Consider the following 13,376-nt stretch of genomic DNA (forward strand, 5'->3'; position numbering starts at 1 on the left):
TTTGCACATCTGCAGAACCGCATTGTTGCCGATAATCCAGTGGAAACTGAAAAGGTGCCATGATGGACCTAGAAATAAGGGGGTCCAGTGGAGGCAGGAGGCTTATCGTGGGGCTATTTTGATTACTGGAGATGTTTGATGATAGCTGTGGGAGTCTCCAACTTGGGAGCTTTGAGGGAAAAGGGCTGAAAGGCCACATCTTCAGACATAGCTTTAGATATTCAACGCTATGTGAGTTTCAAAGTTTTCTTCACTCACAGCATGACAATAAGCAGAAAAAGGGCCTATTTTCCATAACTGCCATATGCTGCCGTAGCAGACTGTTCTCGCCTCCGTCTGGATAAAGAGGGCTGTGCTTGGATAATTGCCTCATTTTGAAACATTAATTACGATCCTGAAATCTGTGCAACGTTACGTAACAGGTGTAAACAATAAGTGTGGTATCATGCTGGCACACTAAAAACAACCTGACTCTCACAAACACGCACACGCACACACACACACACCCACATGAAGATGTTCAAGCAGGCCTGACACTTAATAAGCACAGAAGCAAACACAAATGAGTCACTTTGCCAGCAAGAGGAGAAATAATTGGTCCACTTCCCATTATGCTAATAAACAAGCAATAATGATAAACAGTTCTGAGACTGATAAAAAAAATAATAATAATAGAAAAAAAAAGGAAATACATTTCTCAGCGGGAGGCCTTCTGCACCATCTTCCCCCTCCCCTTTTCAAAACAATTAGATGTTTCTCACAAAGTGAGACAACAACAATGTAAAGATTTCTTTTAATGCCATCTGCTTTTATAGTTTAGAGGACGTCCTTTAATTGGCCTCTCTGAATTTACCGTTCCAGGCTCACCATCATTATGGCTGCACTGAAGTCCTAATGAGTGGAATTGTCATCCACAAAGACGCCCCCCTTTTTCCCTGCTGTGTGAGCACATTAGGTCCAGACAGCTCATTTCCATTCCCCTGCCATCTCTCCAGAAATGACGTGCGATGCTTGAAACTGTTTATTTCCAAATTCAGACCTCCTCCGCGGCAGCCATCGGCTTCAATTACCAGTTTTCCTGAGCGCAGCCATCAGGCAGCCTGACACTGAGGTCCAACCTAATTCCCACCTTCTCCAGAGTCAAGAGCATAATGTGCAGATAAAAAAGGTGGAAAATAGCCTGCGCCTCATTAGCATGCAGCGGCTGCCTGTTCATTTGCTCGCTCGCGAATGAAAGTTCTGACACTCGGGTGCCTTCCGCAATATGAGAATGGTCCTCTTCAGACAGTGCCGCTGTCCTTACTGCAATGGGAGGTCATGGAGGGAGGGGGCAGCAGTGAACTCTGCTAGCTGCTCCCTGCTACAAAGGGGTTGGTCAGGAGAGAGCAGAGAAAGGTGGGGTTGGGGTGGTGGGGTGTGGAGGGTGTATTGATTCTGGGAGCAGCTCATTACCTGCTGAATCAACACATTACGGCTGCGTTTGAAGCGTGTGCAGCCGAATTGTTTACGAGTGTCTTTAGCGCAGGCCAAAAGCTAACGCTGGCAGGGTGCGACCGCACTCATTAGCTTGCGACCCATCCGATTAGATGTTATCCGATACGCTGCTATCTGCTGCGTCTGTTTGACCAGGGCTCCTGGCCTGCATTGGCCTCAGCCCATTACTGCCCTCTCTCTCTCTCTCTCTCTCTCTCTCTCTCACTCTCCCTCTCTCTTTTTCTTCATTTCGCTCACCACTATCCATGAATGTATCCATTAGCCCACCAATGTGTAAATTGTTTTCACCTGCACTGCGGGCAGATGGGGGAGAAGTAGAGGCACCGGACGTGTGATTTCCTATGCATGAGCTTTCTAATCAGCTGCAGAGTAACACGATTCTCCTGCTCCTCATGGATATAGGGAGCGAAGGGAGGGAAAAAGAAAAAAGAGGTCTCTCAAATGCACAATCTGCAATCAATATGCATGCCATGCTATGGGGATATTGGAGGTAGGGTAGCTGGTGACTGAGTTCATCATATGAGCTTGCCTTATATAACTGAGATGGCTTAATGCGAAAGGATGTGGCGCCCAGCCTGATCCCCATGCACTGGAGATGGGAGTTCAGATTGGGCTGGGAGAATTGCAGGATAATTTGACCTACGGAGACAAAGCCCACATAAGCACATTTTCCAGTGTCAGTGTCAGCACAGGGCGACCCGCAGTGAGTGAGGATGCGAACGCAGTCTCACACACACACAAATAAATGGGGCTTCTAGTCAATGCTCCATATAACCCCACATCTCTTTTTTCAAGGTGGGTCATGGTGTCAAATAGGACATCCAGGATAGAGCTGATTGACCAGACTTGAGGTTAGGGGGGAGAAAATAATAACTAATAAATAATAGCCTGGCATGCATGCAGTGGAGTTGACATACAATTACCCATGAGGTCAGTATTTACACCACACACACCCCAATAAACAAACAAATAAATAAATACAAAGAAGGGAAGAACTGCGATATGTCAGTAACACATGAGTTATGCATCAATACTTTTTAAAATTGTAATACTTAAATAAATCACACTTATTTTTATAGTAAAACGGAAGGAAAAACGACAACATGAGGCCTGAGTGACTCTTATATTTATATTTGTTTTACAAATGCAAGTTTAAAGGCTGGAATCAGTGGAAATAGTCATACAAACCCAGCTCAAAAGAAAATGACAAAAGAGTGACCAATAAATATTATGTTTTTAAAATTAAAAGATCTGAGAGCCTTTATTAGTCTATATAATTCAATATGGTGAAATATTACAATATTAAGCTCTAATCACTTCATTCGAACTATGGGGTCAAAGGTCATGTTCTCGATTTATGCATATCTTCTTACATATGCCATTTAATGCACTTAAACCCGTATGTTAATATCAAAATTCAGAACAATCTCACCTCTCTGTAGTTAGGCCTCATTTGACATAGAGTACTGTCTAGAGTTAGACACAGAGATCGAGAACTGAAATGTTGAAGGCGGTTTTAGAAATCCTTGATATTTCATGTAACAACATGCATTTACTCATGAGTATCCATTGATCAATTTAACACAAAATGTAGACAGACTCATGAATCCACCAATTACAAAGGACAAGAAGATGATGATGTTTCATTTTACTATGATTAGATTAGATCACCACTGTCAAATATAAAATGCCAATATTATGTCAGCTGCCACATTTCTTTGTAATTTTGTTGGTATCTGTTTTTAATTAGGTATGTTATAACATAATAACTTCATGCTAAAGTTAAATTTAGTTAATGATAGTGTTTTTTTGTTCCAATATAAGAGTTACATTTTTGCAACAGAAATGAGCAGTGGGACAAAGTCATTGGTTTCAGGTGTTTGACCTGGATTAGACTAGTCACTAAATTTCTTAGCTGATAATAAAAACATTTTAGGCAACTTTTACAGCCCACAATTATAAAAATAATTATTGATAGTACAATCATTACATAATCACACAAATATAGCAATAATTGCAATGTTGATTTAACACATGCAGCTATAAGTCCAAAACTACTTAGTACAAGCACACTATAAAGACAACAGAGACTAACTACAAGATGTCATAGACACTGAGGATGCCAAGCACTGTAACCTTAAATAAACAGCCCACTGACACTAACTAGCGCAATCAATGATAACACTATTGCCAGCTACCATCTACATCACTAATAGAACTAAGTCAAACAAAAGGAAGAATTCATTCACCATGACATCAGACATATACCGGAAGCAGAGCTGAAAAATTGAAACAAAAAAGCCAGTGTTCTTTTGGGAGAGCTTAGTTTAACATAGAGTGCCTACTATTATCTACCCAGACATATACTCAAGACTGAACTGCTGCCCATATAAACATAACAGCTGCACCAATGAAATTATAAGCTTTGAATACCAAAAAAAACAAAACTTGATAATAATCTTGAGGGTTTCCATTTTTTAATGAAACTACTGTGAGAAAACAAAATATTTTAAAGCATTAAATCAAGTTTCAAATCAAATCAAGTTTATTTGTATACCGCTTTTTACAACTGATGTTGTCACAAAGCAGCTTCACAGAATTAAAACATTTTTAAAGCATTAAAGCTGGTGAAGTTCTATTTGGGATAGTGATTACTCATGGATATTGTAAGATAACACCCTCCCTATATTCCCTAGGTCCCTTGAATATGAGGGCAATGAAAAATAGTTCTATTCCAGTGATTAAAGCCTACTCAAGTTTTGCTTATTGTCATTTAAACCTATATATCACATGAATTTTAGCTTATTCCAGTGATTACTTGTCGAAGGTGTGTTCCAGTCCTGATCCTAGGTAGGCTCTGGACTTGCTGCATATTTGAGCTTTTGCACAAAAAATGAATAAATAAAGGAATAGAGATTTTTATCTCTGTTTTTTATATATATATATATTTAGCATCATCCTTAGACATTTCACCAATCTAGGCATAGCTCAGGTACAAAATACAGTACTGTTCAAAATATATATGTATCTAATTTTCATCCATTAAGCACAAATTATTCATATATTTATTCATGCATGTTCTGTAACCCCTTCATGCTGACCAGGGCTGTGGTAGGTGCAAAGCCTACACAGAATCATTGGGCACAAGCCAAAAAGCATACCCTCGACAGGGCACAACAGATTACTAGATATTATATATGACTCAGATGACCATACAATGAAAGCAATGCCTGATTTTACATTTACATAGCTGTATTCAACTGATAGGCAATAAACATCAGGATATGAATAAGTACTTATAATAAATAAAAACACAGCAATGGTTCTTAATACTGATAATTCTTGCAACGATTTCCAGTCTTACAATGTCTTATACTGACTCAAAATGCTTTTCTCATTTCTCTCATTTCCAATCAGTCTGTAAGTGATGAACATATGTTGTGGATTCTTCCTTATTTTATTCTTTTATAAAACTTGCTGTTTGTGGGATAGTTACTAAGGTGGACACAGAACTTCCAAAAGTCTTTGAAGCCTTCTTGTACACAATAAAACCTGATTAGTTGAGTTCACTAAAATGACAGATGGAAGATTGTGGATGGAAGATGGTTGGATTTGACCTTGTTTTGTTTAATTAATCTGTTACAATTTCTCTTTATCTATCGACTAAACAAATCACATTTTACAAGGAAAAAACCTAATGTTTTTCCTTGTAACCTAATGTACTCTGAGGCATAGTGAGGCGGGAGGGGGTTTGAGAGAGATATTAGTAAGCTGCCAATTTTGTGAAATGTAACCAAAATTAACTAGAGGTAATTGACAGATTTCGACCATCCATTTGATTTGAACTCTGATATATAACGGGAATGGGTGGAAAAACTCATTAAATGACGTTTGTATTACTGCAAGCAATGTCTACACCCCCAGGCTATCCCTTGATTTTATTATTTTTTTCTTCACAGTTCTGCAGTAATGGACAGCTTTCACACCTAGGTGTTACTAGGCAGATACTATGCAGGTTACCTTTTTGTGACACTGCATGCTTTTAGCAGGATCCACTCCATTCTGATCAATTTGGCCCAATTAAAATGCTTTACATTCACTAGTGCTTGTTTTTTTCCAGAGGCATTCAAATGATCTCTCATAATTAGACACAATGACATTGCCAACCTACAGAAGCCTTTGTTTTTGAATTAGCTTCATACCACATCAATTCAAAATGCGAGAGAGGTCACCTATTGCACAAGTCAACTCTGAATTCTTCTAGTGGAGAGCAACAATTACTGTCACTGGCAGGGGTGACACAACGTCTTGACATTTGTTTGGGAGACAGGCTGTGTCCAATTCCCCCTTAATCTTGGGCTTTGAAGAAAAGCTTTCAGAGAACTGCTTCTCATCAAGCCCCACTCCATTTTACTTTATTAACGTTTCTAACACAAATTTAAAAAAGGGAGGGTTTTGCACCTTTTTATCCACTTGACAGCACTTCACTAATTGCTTCTCCCTCTCCCTCTCTCTCTCTCTCTCTCTCTCTCTCTCATGCACACACATTTATATCCAGAGGCTGTCACACAGATACATGGGACCCTAAAGTACACACTAAAACATCTCCCTATATGCACACTGAAACATCAATAAGTATAGAAATACATAACAAATTTTCAAGAGCCACACATCTGCTGAAATCATATTTCGGACGGCAACATTTCCATTTTTAGATTCAGCGTTACATACAAAACTGCAAGAGACCTCTCCTTCAGATGTTCATTTAGTAAGAATCTTAGGAGTTTTTCTATTGAACACAATAGCTTTATTTATGGCTCCAAAAAATCTAAACCATGCTTTTTCTATTTTTTCTAAAGATTCCAGTTTTATAGTTTTAGGCACATACTCACATTGTTACCAACAAGACCTAATGACACATAAGGGTGTCTTCCTCTTTGACTAATGACAACAACAAATCCATAAATTCCTTCCTCTTCTAGGTGAAGATAAAAACATGACCATGCTATGTGCACCAGAGGAAATAAATATTAAGTTGATGTGCTGATTAACAGTTTTTAAATGATCTGTTTGTAAAGAGATCCCTAAGGTAGTAAAACCTAGTTATATATCTGATGAAATCAGCATTTTTGGTGACCGTGTAATAATGGTTAAACATTACATGAGAAAAGTCGAGTTTTGTATCATCAGCACAACATAGTTATAACATTTTTAACAGAGTGTGTGTGTTTTCAAAACCGTGCAGTGTATAATTTCCTGGTCCTATCACCAGGAGTTAAATCAAAGTTTGAATCCATGTGATGCCTCAGCCATCCGAGGATGGGAGTCCTAGAAAGCACACCTAGCTCTCTGCTGTGGTAAGGTGAATTGAGCTATAAATAGCTCCGCAATTTCTCATTTGGGACAATTTGGGTCTGTTTTTTTTAAGTACAACTATAACTTATTATTGATGCATTTACAATTCCTCCACAATGATTTAGTTTTAGAAAAATCATGGTGTATGTGGAATCAAAGTAAGTTAAATACAGACAGTGCCTTTAGATAACATTAAGTATGTTCCAGTGGAAAATTGTCCCATTACAGATTTTAGAATTACGATTTTTCATAAGAAGACTTTGGATCATTACTTGCAAATTGCACATTCAACCTTTTTGATATACCTGTGTCAAAATGATACCTCAATGATGCTAACCATAAGTGTCCATTTGCTGGAACAATGATAAAAGCTTGGTCAAATTCACTTTCCTGATGGCATAAACCTATTATAAAACAAGTGACCATTGAATTAACACAGAGAACTTGAAAGCTTTTATACTCTGATGTAGAATACATTCAGAATAAAAATTAATTCACCTCATTTGCAATTGCTCTGGGACTCACTTGAGCCTCACAGAGACAATTTACTCAGATATAGAAAAAAAGAAATATCTTTATTGTGTGCTTACAAAAAAAAGTGTCTGGGAGCACATGTCTTTATTGCAGTATTTACGGCTGAAGTCATTTTTCTGCTGCAAAGGATCAGACATTTGAGGGAACAATGGGAGAATGTATGGCATAGCCCATTTAATGCTCTTTCACAATAGGACACACCGGGCTTTCGGTTTATATACAAGGCTTAAAAAAGGATTCCAGGTTAAATTCACTCCTGGACATTACTTTAAAGTTGTTTCCAATTGTGAGAAAAGTGATCAAGAGTGACAGGCGTAAGAATCCATGTGGGAGAGAAAAATGGGCGCTGAATGCAGATAAAACCAAACAAGGCATTCGGCTGAGCCGAAGGTTTCTGATTTACACAAGAGACAAAACAGGGCCTTCAGCGGGGACAATTTGGACACCATTTGTATAAGCTGTTTATCAAATTATTAAACAGACAGATGTTTCTGACTGCTCCACGGCTACACCCTGGATCTCCCAGGCGCAGAAACAAAGGTCTGAAGGAATCATTTGTGATGTGCCCAGAATATCAATTCGGTTTACTGCTGTTAATTCACATGCAAATTTTGACCTCTGTTAAGGCATATCAATTACCCTTCATACAGTATCTCAGGGACAACACGCACCAGGAAACTAGGAGAATAACACAATATGGATAAATTGTAAAGATGCAAATATTTTTCCATGCATGTATAATTTGGAATTTCATGCATTTATAATTTGTCATATGACAAAATGAAAAAAGTTAAACATATAGCGGTAAGGGAGTCCCCACTGTTTAATTGCCTCAGTATAAAGGCATACCAACCTCCACCTGAAATACAGGTCTCCAAAACTCCTTGTGAAAACTATAAAAACGAACGTTTAAAATATGTTCTTTATTAATTATTTGTGTTCAGGACACGACACACTCAAACACTACAATTTTGTATGTTGAAAGAGTAAGATGGCTGAAAGTATTTTTTGTATGAATGAGAAATTACTTTTCCAAATATATAACATACATAATTTCAGTGTTTGTCATAATATTAACACAAATCTACAGCCTAGCCCTTACAGTTCAAAGGAGCTAAGCTCAAACATAACCACTTTAACAGAAACAATGTCAACAGACATTACTAATTTTCTCTTTTAGTGTCTTATTCAACTCAAGTGTTCTGTTTTAATGCCTCACCCTCATGAGCAATTTCTAAACCTGCTCCTTTGCTATGAGTGCTTAGTGAGTGTCACATTTGTCAAGGACTGATTACTTTGGATCTCAGCGGAAGCTGTGTTGGCTCTCAGGGAAAGAACAGCATTTCGAATCCCACTGTTATCACCTCCAAAATAGTGCCTTTCAGCCTCGCCTTGCAAACAAAGAGCTGTGCAACAATATCAATTATACATGCAGGAAGCAAACAAGAGGATTTATTAGCCAACAAATAGCCTCATAGAGTGACCATGAATGGAGGACATTAGCATGTGAAAAGCACAGCAAAACTCCCTGGTTCAACAGCTAAAGAGCAATTTGATGGGGCTGGAATTGGGAAAATTGCTTGGTTAGAGCCCACGTTGGGAGGGATCAGAATCACTCACCTTAGTTATAAGACAGCCACATGAAACTGAGGGGCATCAGTGGTGAATGACTGTAAGTAGTGACAGAACCCTATACAAGTCTTCAGGACCAATATAAGGACCATAGTAACATTGGTTTCTTTGTTTATACAGCATTTGCCAAACATACGTTAAACAGATGGACTTACATTTGTAATAAGGTTACATAAGCAGACAACTGTAGTTTTAGGTCCTTTGAAAGGACTCTTATTGGTGTACTTTGGTGTGCTTTCCAAGGCAGGGAATTGACCATGGTCTGCCACACTTTCAGTGGTACCCTAATCTTGCATGTGGATATTGCTAGGTTGAGGAGAGGTCAGAAAATATATTCTGGTTATCCGATCATTTGGGAAGCACTGGGCAGAAAAGAATTATATTAAATATTATTATTAATTAATGATATATGAGAGTGATGCCACAGAACAAGTAGATTTGGCTTCTTTGAGCTACATTTTTAAATTAGATGCAAAAGTATAAAAACGACATCTACCTGTTCTATATGAGTTAAATGTTTGTATTAAAACCAAGACTATTTAGGCCACGAAATATTTAACAGCCAGTGTATGAACTATTTTTATCTTCACTTCAAAATATATCCTGCGGTTAACTAATCAACTAGTGGATTCTGGCTGCCATCTTTTTTTTTCTCCCTTTAAAATCATTATGAAGTTTCATATAAAACTGTGGTCTAATGTTTCTATAATTATCCAACAGCCATGTTTCACATCATGGATAAATGCTATTTGATTACAACCTGCATCTAACTACATGGCAAGCGTATGACAGGATTCTGTTAAACAGGAAAACGATGTTCCAGCACTTTCTTTAAAACACTTCTCTCGTCATTCTTCCACCATTACTACTAAACTCAAGTAAAATAGCAACAGTAACCCAGAGATAGTGATTTCAGTGTGCCCTTTCTGAAGAGAATTCTATTATAGTAACACAGGCTAGCTGGGAAATGGAAGAAGCTGCAACCATATATTATTAGTTGCTAGAATAGGAGAGCAATTTACAGTAAGTGGGTTCAAATTCTATCTATCTCATCTTGGTGAAACTGTGAGAATCCGGAAGATTACTACCTAAACTGAATCACAATTGGCAGCCAATAGTATCACCTTCGTATCCCTGTCAATGCCCCTCACTCACCTCTATCGACTTGAGAGACACTTACCTTCATGCACTGAGCATCGAACTCACAGTTACTTGGCTGTGTTCTAATAGAAAAGCCCAACGAGCTCCTGGAACATTCAGCTTTTCCCTTTGCACTGTAGATATGTGAGACAGATATCAGTGGTAGGTCTTTTTGATGAGGGTCAGTAGTCTCTTCAGCAAGTTATTTTTCTCTGCCATGACTTCAAGAAAATCGGGATGTTTACCTGCTGCCTGGACTAGGGGTCATGAAGGAGTGTGTGGATGGGCTCTCAGAGTGGCTTACAGGGCAGATGATTGGAAAAGGATATGATGAAATGGAGATCATGAAGTACAGCTTTATACATCAGGCAAGCTGGACTGATCTCTGTACAACTTCAATACCTTAGAGGGTAGAAGGAAGGGAGGGCAAAACAGTGTTGACATTACATTTGGGTAAGGTTCAACATATGAGCACAAGGAAGAATTAAATTCCTGATGAATTCATAGATACATTAATTAATAATAAATATGATTTACCATTGTATTCTACTACAGATTAAAAAAAACAGTTGATTGTGCCTCTATATGGTTGTACTTAATTTGCTCTAGCAGTTACATCTGATATTTATATTACACTTTCTCTGGAAAAAACCCAAGAATGTGTGATTTGTTAATTTTTTAACAGAAAATGTACAATAAATTGACTTTTTCTTTATTTTAAAGATAATTCTGTTTATTTTTAACATACAGATACAATAAATCTAAGTAATTGCAAAGTAAGTAACTACAAAAGCCAACATCTGTACTGTTACAAGAGTGCCATAGTGCCCACAGCAAATGTGACCTGCAAATGTGTGAATGAATAATTACGGCTGTGCTATATATTGGGAATTTAAAAAGACTATGCTGCTACCAAGATGATGATTTTTCCCACCAAGTCCATAGTTGTTTCATCAAAAACAATGTCAGGCCTTGTTCTGCAGATGCTACAACAGCATTTACAAAGAAGATGTATGCTTGACTGGCCTATGTGCAGTTCAGATCTGCCTCTTATAGCATATCACATACAGAAGAATCAGAAACCTTAGACCACAGACTGAAGAATACTTAGTTCCCCAATGACTAAACTCTGTAATTAAAAGGATAGGTCAAATCTAGTGGTTTTTATTGTCATTTAAACCATATAGTAGTACACCTGTACAGTATACTACAAAAGAATACATAAACCACACAGGAAACATGCACAAATACAAGCCAAGTGCCATAATAATAATATAATAATTACATTACCATAAATATTAAGGAGGGGAGACAGTGCAGTTGTGACAAGTCAAATATAAGTGAAATAATACTATACTGATATTTTGGAGGGAGAAGAAATGTAAACAAAGTACACAAATTAAGCAACAATTGAGATTGCATTTGACCGTTAGATTGACAGTCCTTCAATTAGCTGCACATAGTGTGTGTGTGTGTGTGTGTGTGTATGTATGTGTGAGTGCCCATTCGTGTGTGTCTTTGTGTGCATGTGTGAAGCTGTTGCATAGTCTGGATATGAGGGCCTGAATGGTGCAGTACCTTGGTGAAGAGTGGGTGTGATTGTCCACAATACAGGTTGCTTTGAGGATGCATTTGTGGGTGGTGTAAATATCTGCAATGGAGGGGAGCGAGCTGTTCTCACTATCTGCTGCAAGGACTTGTTATCCATATTGGTGCAATTCCCAAAGTAGTCAGCTTCTCAGGATGCTCTCTGTGGTTCCTCTGTAGAACATGTTAAGGATAGGAGGTGAGAGATTTGTATTACTCAGCCTTCACTGAAAGCAGTCCAGGATCCAGCTACAGAGGAAGGTGTTGGTGCCCAGACATGAAGTAACACAGTGGGAAACACACCTCTGTTTGAGTGTTCTTTAGGTATCAAATTCTAAATATTTATATTTACATTAAAATTATTATATACAGAATACAAAAACACTTTTCCAATAACAGGTTTTATATTTCGTAATTTCATCCATACATCCTCAAACTTATTAGATGAACATTTAGTCTTTAATAAAATCTTTCGCTAGATATCTTTGTTGGACTTTAAAAGAACTTTGGTGTTGGTACCACTGGATAAAAACATCTAGAACAGATACATTTTAAATCCTCTATAGAATCTCCGTAATTTGATGAAAACCATAACCTACCTGTGGCCATTTTGACTGGTCACCTCACCACCACCACCACCATTAAAATAAAAAAATAAATAAATAGATAATAATAATAAAATGTGTCAAGAAATTAATATTAATTATGCCATATTTATTCAATGAACTTATAACAATTATTTTTTATGTTGAACCTGCTAACCGTATTCACTCTAAACTCCAACAAGGCACGTTAAAGTATTCCAAAAGCATGCTGTACAAGTGTGTTGTCTGTGGAAGCAAAATAGAGCACTGTTAATTCCTTTACTCGGAGAATGTCACTGGGGTTGTGTAAGTTAGATTAATTTAGTCGGGTTTGTCCGTGGGTGAAACTGACGTTAGACATAAAGAAGCCGGTTCAGGTCAAGGGGGTCGTGCCCGCTTGTTTTTGTTGAGGCGTGTAGAGCTGAACTGAGCGCGGTGAGCATGGCAACCAGCGTAAACACCGCGCCGACGCAGCTCGGAAATAAAGACGGAGAGCACGGATAAACGAAATGGCTTTTTGTAGCACCGAATACTTTGGCGCAATTGAAATCATCCAGAAGAGCTTATACGAAAGGTAAGACGCACACTTTTTGTACAATATTCGCTAAAACATCCTGCTACATTTAGACTACCAGCAAGAAGCTAAAGCTAATTTTAGCTACTTGGAGTTGGAGCTGAGATTGGCCACATATTCATCAGCTTCTCTCCGTTCCACCTTAAGTGAGGAACCTGTAATGTGCTGGCGCTAAAGTATCTGCAGTAGCATTTAAGGTGGAACGGATAATTCAAACAAACCAACGGATGAAATATACGCTGATTCTACCACACTTGTTGGAGGCGTTTATTTTAGCTGCGCTGAGTCGTTTTTCTGTTGAAATTTTGAAGCACTAGCAACCTGAGACCTTCCCGCGTTACGTTAAATAAACGCTGTCTGTTTAGGACTGTGTACGCGCTAAGCCCAAATCACTCACTACTCCCTGTAGAGTGCACTCTGTGAGTTGTGATATTTGGCTTCTTCGCTGAAGTAATGCAGTATATAACAACAATTAA

At 38.2% G+C, this 13,376-nt stretch overlaps 1 protein-coding gene and 1 long non-coding RNA gene across 4 annotated transcripts in view; one reads left to right on the plus strand and one right to left on the minus strand.

Moving 5' to 3' along the window:
• Positions 1–12,381, minus strand: part of LOC136695745 (uncharacterized) — a 72,020-nt gene extending 59,639 nt beyond the window's left edge. For both annotated transcript variants that reach the window (XR_010802348.1, XR_010802349.1), the window contains exons 1-4: positions 12,342–12,381; positions 11,734–11,916; positions 10,401–10,557; positions 10,196–10,289 (exon numbers count right to left, since the gene is read on the minus strand). This is a non-coding gene — a long non-coding RNA (uncharacterized lncRNA). The remainder of the gene's footprint in view (positions 1–10,195; positions 10,290–10,400; positions 10,558–11,733; positions 11,917–12,341) is intronic.
• A 156-nt stretch (positions 12,382–12,537) lies between these two features.
• kiz (kizuna centrosomal protein) overlaps positions 12,538–13,376 on the plus strand; it is a 34,430-nt gene continuing 33,591 nt past the window's right edge. The window contains exon 1 of one of the 2 annotated variants that reach the window (XM_066670001.1): positions 12,538–12,900. In XM_066670001.1, the coding sequence (XP_066526098.1) occupies positions 12,836–12,900 (65 nt within the window). In that variant the 5' untranslated portion in view covers positions 12,538–12,835. The remainder of the gene's footprint in view (positions 12,901–13,376) is intronic. The other variant, XM_066669996.1, reaches the window with a different exon arrangement.

This window comes from Hoplias malabaricus, chromosome 1 (genome assembly GCF_029633855.1).
Source record: "Hoplias malabaricus isolate fHopMal1 chromosome 1, fHopMal1.hap1, whole genome shotgun sequence".
NCBI classification, from domain to species: domain Eukaryota; kingdom Metazoa; phylum Chordata; class Actinopteri; order Characiformes; family Erythrinidae; genus Hoplias; species Hoplias malabaricus.